The sequence below is a fragment of the Bison bison genome, unplaced genomic scaffold (genome assembly GCF_000754665.1).
Source record: "Bison bison bison isolate TAMUID 2011002044 unplaced genomic scaffold, Bison_UMD1.0 scf7180017864514, whole genome shotgun sequence".
NCBI lineage: Eukaryota > Metazoa > Chordata > Mammalia > Artiodactyla > Bovidae > Bison > Bison bison.
Window position 1 is genome coordinate 1569900 of NW_011495067.1, and position 19802 is coordinate 1589701.

The window sequence follows — 19802 nt, forward strand, 5'->3', positions numbered from 1 at the left end:
TATGAAACCGTCCTGAGTAGTTTTTCTGTTTTAAGGTTTGTCAGTTAACAGATGAACAGATCCATCACCTTGTGAAAATGATACGTGATTTCAGCATCCTTTTTTACAGGGTAAGAGCAAACATTTTTCAACTATTCAAAATGTTGCTTATTTCCCTTTAATTACACCAAAAATGTTAAGGCTCTATGTAGCCATCTAAGGGTAAGAGCGTAGAAGCACAGTGGGAAGAAGTGACATGTTGTGGGCATAATTAACATCTTAAAATTTTAGGTCAAAGGTTAGTCCCAACTAACTATAATTACATTAAATTATGTTTATACTAAGTTGGGGAACAGGTATGTTGGCATGTTACTTAGACTCATGTTCTAATTTTGGGCATATAAAAGTAAAAGGTAGGTAGTCTAGAGAGAGAGGCAATACTTTGGGATAAATATAGACTTTGGTTCAGTCACATTTTGCCACTTACCATTTGTGTGGTTAATATTATTTAGGTTACTTAATTTAGGTTTAGTTTATCTATAAAATAGGATAATATTTGTCTTAACACAGAGGCTATTTTGAGAATAAGTCCTAACTAAACTGTAAATTTTGAAAGTTGTGTATATAGGCGTGGGCTTCCCTGGTAGCTCACCCATCAAGAATTTGCCTGACAATGCAGAAGACATGGGTCAGGAAGATCCCCTGGAGAAGGAATAGCAACCCTTTGCAATGGCAGTCCCAATGCCTGGGAAATCCCATGAACAGAGGAACCTGGCGGGCTGCAGTCCATGGGGTTGCAAAGAGTCAGACATGACTGAGCAACTAAACAGAAACATATTTTATCTTTAAACAAATTATCATAAATATGTCCTTTTTTCTCTACATTCCATTTTCTATGTTGAAAATGTTTATTTTTGCTATTGTTACAAAGTCAGGTATTTTAGGATTCTTCATTAGTTGGCCTAAAGTGTTAATGAGTCTTTAGCTTTATATACCTGTCCTAAGTATCTGTGGCTGTTTTAATATTATATATGCCCACTTGTGCTTTTAGGGAAAGATGATTCCAAATAACTACCCATTTTCTGCCCAGGTTAAGATGTGTATTTCAATACTTGGCTTAAATTATTATGGGTTGTTTTTTTAATTTTCAGCTTGTACTATTATTTGCTGTATTTCTGAGCTTTTAAATTTTCACACTGCTGATATAAATCCCAAACATTGTCTTTAGAGGAGCTTTATGTGTATGTGAGTAGAATAAAACTGTGACAGAGAATAATCAATGTCTTTTGAAATAGAACTTATGCCAAATGGAACATGTTTGCTGCTAGAATGGCATTTGAATTTTTCTTCTTTTTAATTGAACCTGTAAGATTAAAAACAACTGTCCCTTTTCAGGTCAGTGAAGAAGATGATCTTATTAACTTTACCCTGTAGAAATAAATTTTTTGGCTATTGAAACAAAGTGAGCAGCTTCAGTGTTCTAAAATAATCAGATTTAAAGCTAATCTAGTCTTTTTCTTATAACCACATAATTATTTTTAATTATAAAAACCTTAAAAGCATGAAAGACATTTTAAATTATAGTACTTTTGTATCCTATTTAGATAAGAGGGTAAAAAGCCATGCAAAGAGCAATTTTAAATACTAATAAGTTATAAAATAATGGCTTAATTACTTCAAACAAATCTTATTTGACAAATGTTGCCGAATCTTGTCAATATCTTTTTCTCAGATGAAAGAAAGATTATGAGGACATATGTATAAACATATGTAAATTTTTAACAAATCATTTTTAGAAATGACTTTCAAGAATATATCAACACTGTTTTGTATATAACATAATGTTTTTTTGTTTGTTTGTTTTTAGTGCTGCAAAGTGGGATCTGCTCTCTCTAAACACTATAAGGTTTACAAGCGTCCTAATTGTGGTCAGTGTTGCTGCAAAATAACTGTGTGTCGCTTAGGGGAGAATAACAGAATGACATATTTCTGTCCTCACTGTCAGAAGGAAAATCCTCAGCATGTTGACATATGGTGAGAAATCTAATTTAAAGTGTACTGTTTGCCCCACTTCTCTTAACAAAAGGGCTATTAATAAGAGAACATAGCTGAAGAGCTATCAGGCTATTAAGAACAGAACATAACTCACAAGTATTTGAAGGCTTGGAAGAAAATAGTAAATAATATCATCCAAAAACCAGAATGAGCTGGAGATGACTTATGAGCCTCTTCTGATTCTGCAGAAAAGCTGTAAGTTTGATGTTAATATCCAGGCTTTGGCTTTTGTCTCATTTATAAAATGATTACCGGGAAGTGTAGTTTTGTCAATAATTGAAAAAATGCAACTGCTTTCCAGAGTTCTTAATTAATAATAGAAAACATTAGCAAACTCTCTTTACAGAATTGCTGTCTTCCTGGTGAAGCAACCAACTACTTATTAAACATAGACGCAGTGATTCAGCCAGTGGCTGAGTCAGTCTGTTCCCATTCTGCATTCCAGAGCAGGGAACTCACCACTGGGTGGGTTCAAGGACCCACTGGCTCCACTGCGAGAATTGAGCTAAAACTGTGTTGATCTCCTGACCTGCAAAAGCCCCTGCTCTGACCCGTGGAGCACAGTGGTACTTCAGGCCTCCTGAAGTAGGTGTCAGTTCAGAATTAGGGTCCTGTAGTCTGCAAAACGTTTGCTGAGTTCTCCTTCCCCAGTGTACACTTACCCTGGTAAGACACCTTAGGTCTCTTTGGGGAAGGCTGGTTGAAATATTAACCATATAAAGGAGCTGCAGGATTTGTGATTTTAAGTCAGAATAATCAGTACAGACATGAAGCACATTAAGTGCTACAAGAGTGCAGGGACGTTAGCTGTTTATAGGTACACAAAAGCTTGGGAAAATCTCGTAGAAAAAGTGTAATTTGATGTTTCTTTTAGAGATATAATTTTGACTAAGTAAATGAGCAAGCAGACATTATTTAATTGGAAAAGCATTGCCACAAACCTCAAATCATTGATGGTAACACTGACCAAGCCACGTGAAGACTGTACGCTGTTAAATAGGAAAAGCTAGTTTTACAGTTAGGGTGGGGTTAACCAGTCGGAACCAGTAGTACTAGGAATGGTTCATGTCTCACCTAAATCAGTAGATTAAAGACTTTTTAATTGATTATAGCAATGTTAGGATAGAAAATGAAGAAACACACATAAAGCTTGTGTAGTATAATGGGCAAGAGATGGTTACTAGGCCTGAGGTCAAGACACTGGAAATGGAGGAAAAAATAGTCACCTAAATCCAGCAAGAATTATGACAGATTTGATATGTGGGGTAATGCAAAAAGTTCCAAGCCCCCAAACAGAAATTTTCACTTTACAGCACTGGGAAAGATGGGTGGAATGGAAGAGATAAATCAAGTTTTGGATATGTGGACCTGATCCATATATGGTAGATGATGAAGGCTTGATGGTTACACCTGTGTTGTTGGTGGAAGTATTAACACAGGATTGATTCCCTGGAAAAGTATAGAGAAAAGAAGCAAGGTCTGAGCTTTGGAGGTATCCCTAACTACACAGTAGGAGGGAAAGGGGCAGAGAGGGAACAGGATGAGGTGGTTGGAGACAGGAGGGTAAGCAGGGAAATACACGTCTGTGAGGAGGCCTGGGAGGGCTGAGGCACCATTTTGTCTGGGGAGCTCAGGGCCCTGGGACGGAAGTGATGTGGTCCAGGTCCCCATTACGTCTCCATCAGTATGTCTCCAGCTGTCTTTTGTTTTTTCTTCCTTGTTCCTATGTTTCATTTTCTTCATCACCTTTTGTTAACAATTACTTTTCTCTAAACCATGCTATATTCCCTTTTTTTCAGCTTCCTCACCCCATTTTACTATCAGAGATCTGAAATATGGTTAGATAATGTTTTATTACACAAATATAGGGGTTTCTTATTTTTAATATTACATTTATTCGATCAAAAACGTATAAGAGTTTCTCTCAGAAGACGTTCAATATATATTCGTCTACTGAATAAGTGATTAATATTCCGTATGTATTTGTTTTCTATGAACTGATAGCTTTTGAAATTTTTAAAAATTCACATTTTTCCAGATTGTCAAATAAGCAAAGGCCTTTTGAAACTAGGATTCAAAGCCTCAAGGGTTCCCTGAAAGAGTCTTGGAAGTCACCTGTGAGCTGTAGAGGCATGGTGCACTGGACATGTCCTGGGCTCTCAAGTCCCTTCCTCCTAACCTAGTTCTGTTTTATATGTTGGCACCCAGCTGAAGACTTATTGCAGAATAAGTGTGTACATAATAAAGCATTTGAAAACAATTAATATTTGCCCCACTCTTAGAGATTTCTACAAGTAAGTATATTCTAGTCATTGTCTGGATGAGCATTTGAGCACATTTTATATTGACAAAACTTTTTTTGTTTCAAAGTCATTTCAAATTCAAATGAAATATTAAAAGTCCCCATCATAATGATCTAAATTCTTGTGTTCCTTCAGTCACTAAAAATTTACTTCAGTCCTTCCTGAAGTCCTACCCAGATTTTCTAGTCTGTTGGTCACACCGTACTTTGCATACCTGTACGCGTGTATTGCTGGCTCTTCTTTACATACTAACTAGCAAAACCTGTGTGTGTGAGTATTGTTTCCATGAAGGGAAACTGCATTATTCTTTGACTTTACTGGAGTCTTTATAATTTCTTTCTCACTTTTTCATTTTTCTGCTGTTGACTTTATTAGGGTCTGCAATACATCAGATGCTGGGATAGCACAGAGAAAATAGAATAGTAACTCTGTGACTAATACGTTCCCACATGGTGCTGCTGCTCCTTTCTCTGAGGACCACCAGCCCTTAGGTCTCCCTCAGCTGCCCCTCTACCAGGCTGTTCCTGGGTAACTGGTGAATGGTTCATGTTTGAACGGACTTGGGGCCCCGGTCATGACATCCCCTAAGCAAAGAATGGAGCGGCATCTCTTGAATTGGACGTTTGAGACAGTCCACCTGCTCCCTGACATCACCAGGGCATGTGGTCCCTGGGCACTGAGCAGGTGCACGGTGGTGCTGGCAGCACGTGGGCCTTGCCCAGAGAGAACCCCAGGCCTGACTCCACAGACAGTGCCCTCCACCTCGTGCCGCTGGAATGACTGCCTCCATCCTCCACGCTCCCCTCCCCCCTCCACAGAGGACCACACAGCAAGCCACGGAAGCTTTCTGAGTGTCTGGCAGATTTGCCTCTGCAGCAGGGCCTACAGGATGTGTTGACACACCGGGTATGAGGGAAAGTGCTACAGACGGCTCCCAGGTTTCTTGCCTCATCAGCTGAGTGCATGGTGATGCCGTTTACCGAGATGTGACAAACCAGCAGGACTGCAGATTGGGGGCAGGGGTCTGGACTTTTATCTGTATAAGTTTCCTGTGGCTGCTGTAATAGGTTACCAGTAACCGGATAGCTTAAAGCAGCAGCAGTTTATTCTCTCATGGTTCTGAGTGCCAGCAGTTTAGCATTATTCTCACTGGGCCAGAGTCACAATGTGGGCAGGCTGTGCACCCCTAGCCCAGCGGCTCTAGCGGGGAATCCATTCCTTGCCTTTTCCAGCTTCTGGTAATTCTAATTTCCTTCACTTGTGACTACATGATCCCAGTCTCTATCTTTCCCTTCAGTTCAGTTCAGTCCAGTCGCTCAGTCGTGTCCAACTCTTTGCGACCCCATGAATCGCAGCATGCCAGGCCTCCCTGTCCATCACCAACTCCTGGAGTTCACCCAAACTCACGTCCATTGAGTCCGTGATGCCATCTAGCCATCTCATCCTCTGTTGTCCCCTTCTCCTCCTGCCCCCAATCCCTCCCAGCATCAGAGTCTTTTCCAGTGAGTCAACTCTTCGCATGAGGTGGCCAAAGTACTGGAGTTTCAGCTTTAGCATCATTCCTTCCAAAGAAATCCCAGGACTGATCTCCTTTAGAATGGACTGGCTGGATCTCCTTGCAGTCCAAGGGACTCTCAAAAGTCTTCTCCAACACCACAGTTCAAAAGCATCAATTTTTCGGCGCTCAGTTTTCTTCACAGTCCAACTTTCACATCCATACATGACCACTGGAAAAACCGTAGCCTTGACTAGCCTCACTCTCTCTTAAGGATACTTGTGTTTGGATTAAGAGATCACTCTGATAATCTTTTGGAGATCATTATTCAGCCTACTGCAGACATGTTAAGGTTGAAATTCTGGTGAACTGTCCAACTGGAGACTGAAAATAATTTATTACTAGATTATTAAGACATGGAGCAGTTAGGAGAAAATGCTTCCAAAGCTTCTGTATGTAACAATAAATATCCTCTTATGGTAAATTTATAGGATAGAAAATGAAAATGGTGAAAAGTTGGAGCACATTAAAAATCTGAAGGTTATTTAAATTTTTTGTGCTTTACTTAATTATGAATAAATGCATGATGCTGCTGCCTCTCATAGTCAGTAGAGGGCAGGGATTAGGTCAAGTAAATTCTTTAGAAGGTCTGATATAGTATAGGAATAAGAAATATTTTTTAAATTTATTAAACTATAGTTGATTTAGAGGGATAAGAAATATTGAATAGCATTAAAAGTCAAGGTAAGTAAAGATAAAAGAACCATAATGAGATGTGTCTCACTTTCAGATTTTCTTATGCTATTTATGATTTTACCAGACAAGTCTGAATTTAAAACCTGTTATAATTATATGTAGGGAGCAATATATTACAGGAGACAAGGCTGGCTACCCTTGAAAGTCAAAGAAGTCATGTTGTGAAATGTAAGGTACAAAGCCTTTACTGGAAGAGTTTTTGTTCAATATTAATGTTTGGACACATGAAAGGAATCCATGCCACTGCCTTGGTTGCTAAGCCATGTGATGTGCTCTGTAGACCCAGAAACGTGCTACAGAGCAGGACTATATCAGAGCTTAGAAAGGCCCTTCCTTTAACGATACAGAGTCAATTAGGAATTCAGGGTAGAGAGTCATAGTTTACGTCTGTGGGCAAAAATCGGGGTTGGTTTTACTGTTTGCTTACTAATCTCTTAGTTAGATATCAACATGAGAGAGTTTTATGTGAAGGGAAATAACATTAAGTATAGATATCTTTCCCATCATAATAGATTGTAGATCAACTAATTGCCACAGTGCTGAGTAGACATTGTTGAGAAATTCCAGAGGCACACAAAGTAAATGTGAAGCTTTTCTCATCTTAACCGTCATTGCTTTAATTTCTACATAACTTTTTCCCTCCCTAATTTGGTTGGATAAAGATAGTTTTGCTTCAGGAAGAGTCCCACTTACTTTAAAAATTAGTTCAGAAATGCTCCCTAGTGGTTAGGTCAATTGCTTTTAGTTGGTTTAAAAGCACACATACACACATACAGTTCTTTGACTGTAAGTCTTTTGTTAGTTCTGTCTTTAACAGCAATCTTCAGGACCCAAGTGAAAACATTCTGAGACATAGAACTTCTAACCAATAGTAAGCGTGTAGCATTTGGGTATTAGTGGTTCTGTAATTGTTTCGGGTACTCAGAATGTATAAGAACAAGGCCGTAATAAAAGTGTTAATGATTAACTTTAGGACAAATTCTCTTCCAGCATGCTGCCAGTTAGAAACACCACAGTCAATTGGCCTTCTAGTAGAGAGCGTCATCTTATGGACTGTGTGGCCCAGAAATCTGAAGAGCAGTGGACATGTGAGGTCTGTACTCTAATAAATAAGCCGTCTTCTAAGACATGTGATGCTTGCCTGACTTCAAGGCCTGCAGGTAAGACTGAATTTTGATTCTGAGTTCCTGCCATTTCAAAGAGGATAAATTACACAAAGTCAAGTATATATCTTGTTCCATTTTGATATTTCACAACTAACTAAAATGCCTTCTTTCTGAAAGGTTTAAAAGAATTGCCAGCCTTTGCATGTAAACCATGCTAATATTCTGTTGAGCGCTTTTTTTTTTTTTTTTAAACAGGGAGGGAAGACATGGTATGTGACTTTGTATCTCAAAAAACTGAGACGATCACATCTGTTCTCTGTTTCTAATGAATTATTCAATAAAGCTTTGTTTTATGCAGATTTCAGCAACTTTTGAATTTGTTATTCAGTCCAAGTGGTTCATAAATTGAAAGGGAGGATTTCTGTAAGAATATCTTTGCAGGTGGAATAGAAAAATGCTGAATTTTCTCCTCTTTCTTTATCCCTCCTACCCCTTGTTATTAAAATCTTTACCCAGACAATTGTACTGATTTCATTCAAATCCTTCAAAATAACTCTTCATAGCTCACAATTTCATGCGTTCAGAGAATGTAAAACCTCAGAGGAAACCTGTGATTAAGAACCATCTCATTGATGTGGCTTCTATTGTGTTCTTTCTTTCTTCAATTAGAGAGGAGAAAGTTCATTCTTGACTTCTGGACCCCACATTGTGTGAGCTGTCATATTGTGTTTTGTTCTCTGGGCCAGAGAGGCAGTTATCACCCCTTACAGAGCTTCACTGGGAGCAGAAGGAACTGTGTCTCCTATTTCTGGCCCTCCCTTCTTCAGTATCATTCAACAGAGAGCCCTCAGAAAATCACAGTCTTAGATTTTCACATTTATTTTGACATTCTGAAATGCCTTTACACATCTTAATTATTTTCTTGTTATTTTTTCTGAATATGAAAGGCATATATCTCAAGAGCAATTTAGAACAAATTACAGTACATATTCTAAAATTTTAAGATGCTTTCTTGAAACATATTTAATAAATGTAAATCTTTGTAATTCATCTTTACTTTTTTGTAATGAGCCTTTCACTTGTTCTTGTCATTCACAGACACATTCCTGATGATCTAGATACAGGCTCTAACTGCTGATCTAAAGCTTTGTGGGATGTCCCCTCTTAATTACACTGCATTAATATTTGGTCTGACAGTTGCAAAATTGATAGCTCAATAACCTTTAAATGCTAAAACACAAAATAAAGCATAATAAATATAAATCTTTATTAAACCCACCTCTGAGTCCCTGGAAGTTGTTGAAATTTTGCACTTCATGTAATACTTTATTTCCTAATCAGAAGGTGGCTAATTCTGGATTGCTCAAGCTAACTTTGTATTATTAGTTATATACATTAAGTCACTGTAATAAATGAACTGAATGTTTTAATCAGATGAAAAGATGTTTCAAATAGTCAGTGTATTTAAAGGAATACTATAGAATTACTTGTCTCTTTTTCCAGATTCAGTACTCAGGAATGAAGGAAATCCTATTGTCTTTAACAACTTAATGAAATACCCTTGTCATAGCTTTGGAAAACCAAAGGCAAAAGTGAAGATCAACAGGAAAACTGCGTTTGGAACTACAACTCTTGTTTTGACAGATTTCAGCAATAAGCACAGTGCTTTGGAAAGAGAAGAAAGCCACAATCATATACCGGACGGGGAGTTTCCAAGCTCTCCTCCTAACGTGTGTGGTAGTGATACACTGAACACCTCCAAGGAGAGAACAAACTGTAGAAGTCAACCATCTGACAAAGTAAATATATCACCTATAGTCTGCTCTCAGTATAAATTATTTAGTCCAGCACATAAAAAATTAAAAACAACCCACTACTCATCACTGGATCTTAAAAGTTGCAACCCTGGATTTTCTAACAGGTATGATGCTTCTCACCTTGGTCTTTAAGGTATTTGCATTAAGTCTTAAGGATGAAGAAGAATCATCCGTTGCTAAGGAAGCCTAATTGATCTTGGAAATGTAAATCAAACCCATAAAGACTTTTACAGTATTCAATAATTTGCATCCCTTTCTTCCTCTAGCTTATAATACTACAGAAGGGAAGGGAATGAAAAACAGAATTTCCTCCATCCATAGAAAATTTGGTTTTGGTTTTTCTGACTTAACTATATACATGCTTAATACAGAATGTTTGGAAATATTGGAAAGTATGAATACAAATAGTTAAATCCCCCCCAGTCATACTGGTTATCAATCTCCACTGTTAGCAGTGTTTTATTTTATTTTTTTTAACTTTTCTTCCAATGAAAGATAGTTCTTCTAAAAGGGAAACTGTTCATTTAGTAAATGTCCTCTGTTCTAAAGGAGAGAGCTCTGAGACATTTTTAGTGACATTTCTGCTAAAGAAAGTGGCTGTATTTCAAACAGCCAAGGAGAGTGGCAGTCATTGTTTCAACCAAAAAGGCTTGGAAGAGCATGTGTACTACTTTTGGACATGAAATTAAAAGGTTGTAATTCCAGTTAATGAATACTACCAGACCACATATGTTTTTAAGAGACTACTAGCTCGACATTCAGGAGAAGACACCAATTGCTGTCACCAGAGATACAGTGACTTTAACAATGTCATCCTTGTTCCTTAATGATTATTGGCAGCTCCTCCTACTGTTCTTCTCCAGCCTTATTTAATATTTTGTCTGGGGCTCCTGATGACCATAACTCTGTCAGGGAGAGACTTTTCTCCACAATTTTCTTTTCCTTCAGAAAGCAGACATTGTGTATCCAGCATCTTTGCATGAAGGGAAGAGTATTTTAAATGAAGTGAAGCTCATCTCCCACTGGTCTTCTTGCCAGTGGGAGATGAGCAGGGGAAGAGCTGCTGTGGGTGGGCTCTGAAGTAATCTCAGGAGGGATTCTGGTTTCCACCCTCTCCTCTGATTAGCTGTGTCTTTGCCGATGGAAAGATTCTTCCTCTGGGTAGTGAGGCGAAGGACCACCGGTGCACACACCTAGAGTAACCTCCGGGAGTCCTTGTAACTTATTTCATAACAGAATTCTGAGATGACTTTTGCTCAATAGATGCTTTAATCGCCAGTTCCCCATACTGGTTCTAAATTTACCACCAGTTCATCTTGATAAATTATTCTTAGCTAATTTTTTGTTGTTCTTCCTAACCACTTATTATAACTTGTTTGACTTTTGTCTGTAATACTCATAAAATAGAGACATTTGAGTTAAGTTATGGAGGGGAAACTTTTAACTGCTCATTCAGTACACCATCTCTTCACTTAATGCTAATTAACGTTTCTTGATGAAAGTTCATGAAGGAGCTAGTTAAGAGGGTCCGAGTTGGGAGGCTTTCCTGAAAGAAAATAATTTTTGAACAGCCTTTTTTGTTGTGTCCCATAAGTGGAAAGAAGCAGATGTGATTGTTTAAAAATATTGTGGCTGTTTTTATACTCAGATGAAGTATCTTGGCATATTTTTATTTCCTTAGTGCTTTGTAGAAAATCTCAGACAATTTAACTAATGAATTAGGGATTTAAAAAACATTAATGTAACCTTAAATTTAAATGATTTCTTCATAAGCCATTAGTAATAGGGTCATATGATTAATCGCACGCACACAGCATTACTTAGAAACACTGCTGCATGCGAATGTGTTGAATATAAGAACCCTAGGAATGCGACTCTAAAATCAATCAAGATCAACTAGCAGAATAAATGTCAAGTGATGAAATACATTCACCCAGCAGCCCTTCTGCACCCAGCTACTTTACAAGGAATAAATTGCAAATTACTGTCATTTATTTCATTTTTCTCCTTGTCTGACAGCTACAGTGTTCATCTTGTGGACAAGATGCTGAGCAGAAGCTCACAACATAATAGGATTAAAGCAGGTGGTCCACTCAGAGAAGTGATAGCCAGTTCATTTTTTCTTTAATAATTATATGGTAATTAATTTGCCTTTTGTTCTTTTAATTACTGATCTCATCACCACATGATACATGCTATGTTGACAGGGCATATTTTCAGATTTCAAATTGGTCTTTAGACAGATTTGAATTGAATCCAGCTACTGGATTATAAATTAGATAGTTGAACCAATTTTTAAGCAGTTAAGAATGATTGTTAGACAGTTTTAAGTCTTTGATCCAATTATTGTAAATACAGAGCAAAACACAGTGATACCACTTCAAAGAAATCATACATGTGTTTTAGGTTGAAGTTTTTCCTGAGCTGATACAAAGGCTCATGTAGATGAGAGAAATGGAATAAAATCAGTCTGCTGCCATCAGGGTTGCCAAATTCTACTCTAATCACCAGTGAAGCACTGACACCTTATACATGCATCTGGGTCACCTTTTGGGGTTTTCAGTCCCCAAGAATGTCAGAGTCACCTGGGAACATCCAGGATGAGTCCTTTAACCTCTGTTTGTTTGTTGTGATCCTTGAAATGCTGCTGCTAAGTCGCTTCACTCATGTCCGACTGTGCAACCCCATAGACGGCAGCCTACCAGGCTCCCCCGTCCCTGGGACTCTCCAGGCAAGAACACTGGAGTGGGTTGCCATTTCCTTCTCCAAGGCGTGAAAGTGAAAAGTGAAAGTGAAGTTGCTCAGTCGTGTCCAACTCTTAGCGACCCCATGGACTGCAGCCCACCAGGCTCCTCCATCCATGGGATTTTCCAGGCAAGAGTACTGGAGTGGGGTGCCATTGCCTTCTCTGCCTTGAAATACTACTGAACTACAAAATATACATTCAGTGAGGCTGATTAATTTTAAAAAATTAGATAATATTTTTATTATAATCACCTGATCTGTATAATAAGTTAAATCTTGATAAATTGGTCATTGAAAAAAATACCCACTTTAAAATTAAAACCTGTGCTTGGTAATGTCCTCCTTCTTGATAATAGTTTTTGTCTGATCTGTTTAATATTATTTGAACAATGCTTATTGAACATGTTCAGTGTTTATTATTAAGTATTTATTGAGAACCTACTGTGCATTATAAGCATTACACTTGATTTAATGACTTTTACCTCAGCAAACTACAATGAGCAGAGCTAAAGACAGCCCACCCCCAGTTTTAATAAGTAAAGTTTTATGGAGACAATCCCGTTTCTGGTTGGTTTACATATTCTCTCTGGCTACTTTTCATGATAAAACAGCAGACTTGAATATTTTGCAACAGAAACCAAAAAACCCATGAGCCTAAAAGTATGTCCCTTCTGAAAAAATTCACCAACCCTGATCTATTATATTGACCATTTATGCCGTGCTTAGGCGTAGAGTTGTGTCCGACTCTTTGCGACCACATGGACTGTAGCTCTCCAGGTTCCTCTGTCCTTGGGGATTCTCAAGGTAAGAATAATAGAGTGGGTTGCCATGCCCTCCTCCACTGACCATTTGTAATCCAATATTAATATTTAAAATAACAGTCCTAGTTATCAAAACAAGTTAAACTATTCCATATGCTGTTTACCCAAGAAAACGCTTTGCTACATTATTGAGACTTTTTACAGTAATGATGGAAAGAAAGAGGAACCAGAATGTCCTCAGTTAATGGAAACGTTTAATTGTCTCAATAAACTGAAATATCTTCAATTAATCAGAACATTTAATTATTCTGGGTAATGTTTGTTATCATGAAATGAATATTTGTCGTGTGTCTTTGGAGCCTGTGTGTTCTTGGTCGCGGTAACTTGGTACTCTGACATGTAGTGTGTGTATATTCAGTCTCTGGGGTTCTGATTCTACAAGCCATCTGGAGTAGAGGCCGATGATTCTGAGGAGCTGCCCAGTAATCCTGATGCTTCTGGTCAATGGACCACACTCAGAGGGCCGGGATAAGATAGCATATGGTGTTTTTTAATTTATCTTTGTACTAAGGAAGAAAGGGAATGGAAGACAGAAATGAGGAACTTACAGGAGACACTGGAGTCTTTCCTTCCTACCTTGATCCTATCTTCCACCATGCTCCTCTCCAAAATAGCTTTAAGAAAGGGAATCTAAACCTCTCCCTGGATTTGTGAAGCTGGAGATTTCTAGGTTGAAGCAAATAGGTTCAAAAATGTTTGATTGTTAACCCCAGCCTTCCAAATAATAAAATTACGTTTGCATGTGTGTACTTTTTTAAAGAAAGCATCAGTTTATTTCCTTCTGTTAAGATTTTTAACTTTATTTTCTCCTCTAAATTTTTTGTGAGCATTGTTTATTGCCCTCTTGCTTTGATTTACTCAACTTCTCTACTACTATCCAAATGTTTAGCTTCTCTTGGAGTTAACATTTTAATATTTACTCTTTGGGAGGCACTGATGAAACCAAAGGAGGTGGAAAAGAGAAGTCTTTTGCCCTCGCCTTCTTTATTTCTGGTTAGTGTTCCCTGTGATTCTAAATGATAAGCCACCATCCCCCACACTGAAAGTGCTACCAACAAAATACCTGCTGGAGGAATATTTCATAATAACAGTTTCTTCACAATGCCCACAGCTGCTTTCATCTCATAGATGCCGCTGCACAAACAGCTTCAGAAACTACCCTCAGGATGTTTGAGTCCATTTAAAGCAATATAGTTAAATGTCTTTTATAAACAAGTGTAGACCAACTTCATCACAAATTAAAGATCCCTTGTATGTCAATTATATCTCACTTGAAACTGGAAAAAATATCTCACACTCTGAACATTTTGATTAGATATGATGCCTTGAGATATTATAGAAACGAGTATGTGAAGCATATAGTTTAGGATTTATAAGTATTTTTTAAAAAATCACCTGAGAATGGTATTTTGTTCAGAAATTAATGAAAGGAAGAACTATATCATTTAAAAATTAAAAATTGGGCTATTAGGGAAAGGGCTTCTGGTTTTAATAAGGGCTCTTTTTCTCTTCAATTGGTTTATTAAAAAGACTGTTATACAGGCATTATTAAAAATATGCAAAGTATAAAAATTAAATCATGAAGCTCCTTTTTGAAGAGAAAATTCCACATACAGTGGAAGGCCAGCTTCTGACCTTTATACACTGTATGCTGGGATAACCTCCAGCTGCTCGTGATCTAATCATGGGGAAGAATAAAGCTTCCTTGCTAGCTTTACAGAATACACGTTTCTGCTCTGGCAGCAGCCTGCTGAAATATGATTGCAACTATTATGTAGCCTTGATCAAAGCAAAGCATAGAAAATTATCTTTAGAGTGGGCAGTAGAAAGAGTGATCTCTTTGGCCTTGTCAGAGCCATTGATGACAGTCTGCTACCCATGAGAAAATAATTAGAGAAAATTGTGACTCTTGCTCCTTTGTAGGTCAGGGGGCTGTTGGACTTGAGAATATTTTAGGGGAAATAAAAGTGGCCACCCAGTCATGTTGGGTAAGAAAATAAACACATGTCACAAATGAAAACTAAGAAGATTGGATGTGCAAGTCAGCTGTTGTTATTCTTGAGAAATGTGAATTATATGTCTAATTTAAATTAAATTTGCATAAATAAGTACCTTTGGAAGTAAATTAGAATTACCCGGGAAAACCAAGAATTAGAACGATGTAAGAGTTGGACACAACTGAGTGACTTCCCTTTCACTTTTTACTTTCATGCATTGGAGAAGGAAATGGCAACCCACTCCAGTGTTCTTGCCTGGAGAATCCCAGGGATGGGGGAGCCTGGTAGGCTGCTGTCTATGGGGTCGCACAGAGTCGGACACGACTGAAGCGACTTAGCAGCAGCAGCAGCAGGAGTGTATGTAATTAAGTGAAGTTGACCACGGTCCCTTTTTGGCACCATTTCTCTGTACAGGCGGGATTCTAATGTGGAGGTGAGGTGGTGTGAATGATCCCTTTTAGCCCTGTCGTGCTGCAGTTATTTTGTAACTTGTCATTACAGTGAACTTCAAAGCAGTATGACAGATGGTCCTTGCTTGTTAAATGCCGGCAGTCCCCGCTGCAGTAAACACGGCCGCCCCTGCGCTCTCCGAGTGGTGAGGAAGACTGGAGAAAACAAGGGCAGGCACTTCTATGCTTGTCCTCTAGCAAGAGAAGCACAGTGTGGATTTTTTGAAGTACGTGTATGATTCATCAAGCTCAATGATTGTGTCACTGAACACTTAGGCCACTAAAATGTAGCAAATATCTGTCCATTTATGGTTTTATCTTTAAATATAAAAGCTATACTGGTGTTAAAATTCAAAGGTGTTCATCCCAAAAAGAAAAATTAATTCAATGACAGCTATTCCATTATTAGAGTATATTTGTAACCACCAGTGCAGGAAGAAGTATCCCTTGGTTTACAGAGAGAAAAATAATGGAGTCGCCAGGGACTGATAATCCAAGATAGATATTTGCTTTTCCTGACTTCAGAGTGACATCCAGACCTTTGGTTTATGCATTGAGTAGAGGTACCTGGGAAACAAATTTACACGCCCTGGGTTTACAATAAGCTTGGCGACTCCTACTACACAGGCTTAGCCAAAAAAAGTGATGACATGGTAACAGTTTAGATGTAGGTGACTCCCCAGCCTTTCAGTCTATGAGTTTGTCCCTCCGAATGACTATGAGACAGAAGCCAGGAACCTGGGTCCTTTAGTCAGTCTTGCTTCCTTCCTCATTGTGAGCCTCATGCTGCTGACTGTCATCTTAAGGTTTAAAGATACATATTCTCCCCAACTGCTTTATCTGATGAAAAACTGGAAAAAGAAAAGATGAATCTGTTTCAGTGCTGGAGCAGAAGTTTGCTGGTTGGGCTTACTGAGAGAGGAGTTATCTGTCTTCAGTGTGGTGCCTTCCTAAGGAATTCCCCAGGGAAGATGTGATCATGATTTCAGAGCCTAGCCCCTGCCGGAGATGTGACTCCATCCTACTCAATGTACACATCTCCCCTAGAAGCTTGTATAGACTTACTGGAGAAAATATTAACAATATTAATCACAGTCTTCTTGGTAACTCTCTTGAGGCCAAAATTAATAAGGATAAGAATAATACAGTGGAATCTGGTAGTAATTAGTCTGGGTAATTCTGTATTGGATTCTTTTCCTAAGAGAGTAAGAAAGTTTAGTATTAAAGTCATAATAAATCTTTGATCTTAATAGCTTTAACTGAAACAGATCTATAGCAGCAACACTGCTGATTTGCTTTACAGTGAGATTTTCAAAAAAGTGAAGGAACTTCTGTAAGTAAGCCTTTGGAAGAAGGAGACTTGGAATTATGAGAATTTCTCATGTGGTTCAGGCAAATTTGTTAGAGAAGCTACTTATAGGATATAAGGCTTTTAAAGGGCAATAACTGATGACTTACATGTATCTTACAATGTCAGATTAGTAGGAAAAGGAGTGGAAACAACAAGGTACTAATCAAGTACATCTCATCAGTCTACCTCCATCTAAACTTTACAATCTGTTTCTCTCTAGTGGGCGGATTTGTCCTTCCCATTCTGCAACCATGGCAAACGCTCCATCATGAGAACAGTGTTGAAGATTGGACCAAATAATGGAAAGAATTTTTTTGTATGCCCTCTTGGGAAGGAAAAACAGTGCAATTTTTTCCAGTGGGCACAAAATGGGCCAGGAATAAACATTATTCCAGGTTGCTAAGTTTCTAGTATTTGAGAGCTATTCATTTAAGTGTGTCATCTTTCCATTCAAAAGCTGTGTATATTTCTTTTTTTGCTTGATGAATGCTATATGTTTCATCAAATATACAATATATTCCATTTATAATGTATGTTTAACCTATTTAGTTATGACAATAAAGTATTTTTAATATGCTCTTGGTCTGTTTTAACTTCTTTAGGGAAGCAGTAATTTTTTTTTTTTCTTTCAGGAGAGTGTGCAGTTCAATAAAATAATGCGGTATTCTGTCTGTGATGAATAGTTTCTCATGTATCACCACTATTCATAATATATGATTAAAGGAACTTCTTGTTTTCCTAAGTGAAATGTAAGAAATGGGATCTTCTTTATAGAAAATATTTTCATTCTTTTTATTCTATTCAACAAACATCAAGTTCCTCAAGATGCTAAAGACATGCCGAACACATGTATAACTTCAAACACATTTTCGTGAAAAGCTATGGGGATTCAGAATATAAAAGTAACATTTAAGAAAAGAAGAAGTCATCTGTATATCTTTAAAAAAGAAGTTGGTTTAAACTTTTCTGCTCGTGATTTAATACCTGTTAATTGCTTAAGTTCATTTCAAAAGCTTAATTGCTATTATATTTTTAATTTCTAGTTTTAACTCCCCTCTTTTTAAAATATTTAGTCTAGGTATAATTACTTCCCAAAAGAAAAGAAAAATATTAATATCAATGCATTTCTGCATGTTTATGGAAAATTCCATTCAGAGCTGGTTCAATCTATTTTAAAGGATAGCGTGGAAGATGGCTGGAACCTCACGCCCCTTCTAAAACCAAATAGTCCCTGCAGCACTCTGGAAGTTAACAGCATACAAAATTACCAACAAGGAAAGAGCATATTTCATCACCATGTGCTTTAAACTTTACCCTGAAGAGACACAGAACCAACCTAAGATCAGTGATCTTCATCTTAATCGTGTAACAGGGTAATTTTAGAGCTCAATTGGGCCATTGATGGTGTTAGTGACTGATGTGAAAGACACAAGGTGTGCATTCAGAAAGTAACTACATGTTGATTGTACAACAACAAGGGGTAAGGCCTATTGCAAACCAGGATTCCATAAATTCTAGTCCCCCAAAGCAACTAATTATGAGGAAATATAAGCAAATGAAATAGTAATTTTAGAGATTAGTAAGAAATGTGCAAAATTTATATGAAGAAAATTTTACTGACACATCAAAGAAACATGTCTAGACAAGACAAGCATCTTGATTGAAAAGGATGGGTGTTTAAAAAAGGTCATTCTTCCAAACTTAATTTTGAGTTTTAAAGAAATTTCCCATGAAAACCTCAGGGAGGTTTCTGCTTCCATTGAGGCATAAGCTCCAACTGAACCCAGCTCTAGATTCTGGAATAAAACATTCTGGAGAATGAACAAAAGAAGACAGCTTCTAGAAGGCTGTGAAATTTGGAGGAAGAGACTAGGTGGAGGTAAACAGTTTTTATCCTGAGAGTGGGACAAAGTCAGTTTCAACCCACTATCTTTCTGTCTTGAAGAGCCAACAGGCAGTATGGGCAACAACAACTCCTGAGAAGGGGAAATCTCAGAAGACACTTTGAGATGAGGAGCCCTAAGTTCTGTGTTTAAACTGCCCATGACCTTGAATGACCCCTGAACAACATTCATGTATAGAGCAGCTAAAGATACACCAACTGAACCAAGATTTTATCTACCGCCCAGGAGAATTTGCAATTTGAATCCAATGAAATCAATTGCCTTAGACAAGAGTCAACATTCTCCAGAGGAATATACCAAATCCAGATTCCACCACTTCTTATTCACATTCACTATTCCATCAGGAATTATACAGCATAAGAAGATACAGAATAATGTGACCCAGATTCGGAGAAAAGATTTAGCACCCAAGACCTACTCCAAGATGACCAAGATGTTGAAACTACCCACCAAAGATCTTACAGCAGCTATTACAACTCTGCTCAGTGAAGTAAATGCTAAATGGATATGATGCCAAGTAGAAATTCAAATCTTCAAGAAGCAATAGAGAAACTCTGAAATGGCAAATATCTGAATAAAAAAGTATTCCTTTGTCTCTTAATTTCATTATAATATATGGGATTTTTTAAAGCAAAAATATAATCTTGTAAGATTTATAATGTATGTAGACATGACGATAGCCCAAAGAGATCAAAGGAGCTATTCAGTTGCGAGTTTTCTACATTTTGTGTGGAATGGTTCCATATTCTAATTATGAAAAGTGTATGTTTGTGTGTGTGTGATACCTATTATCAGACTTCGGAAATATTCAACCACTGTTTCTGAGTACTTTTTTAGTTCACACTCTTCTTTCTGAGATTCTGATGATTCAAATATTAGGTCATTGCATTATTATTATCCCACAGACTCCTGGGCTCTGTTTATTTCTTTCTTCCACTAATTCAAACTGGGTAAACCCTACATCTCTGTCTTCCAGTTCATTGACTATTGTTTTTGGTCTTCACTCTATTGTTGAGATCGTCCA

The 19802-nt window shown here is 37.7% G+C and overlaps 1 protein-coding gene across 1 annotated transcript in view; it reads left to right on the forward strand.

Moving 5' to 3' along the window:
• NEIL3 (nei endonuclease VIII-like 3 (E. coli)) overlaps positions 1–17451 on the forward strand; it is a gene marked incomplete at its 5' end in the record, with an annotated part of 45997 nt that extends 28546 nt beyond the window's left edge. Inside the window, 6 exons of the mRNA XM_010829925.1 lie at positions 36–110; positions 1847–2013; positions 7579–7748; positions 9198–9615; positions 15576–15750; positions 17095–17451. Coding sequence (XP_010828227.1) covers positions 36–110; positions 1847–2013; positions 7579–7748; positions 9198–9615; positions 15576–15750; positions 17095–17277 — 1188 coding nt within the window. The remainder of the gene's footprint in view (positions 1–35; positions 111–1846; positions 2014–7578; positions 7749–9197; positions 9616–15575; positions 15751–17094) is intronic.
• Positions 17452–19802: the final 2351 nt, after the last annotated feature.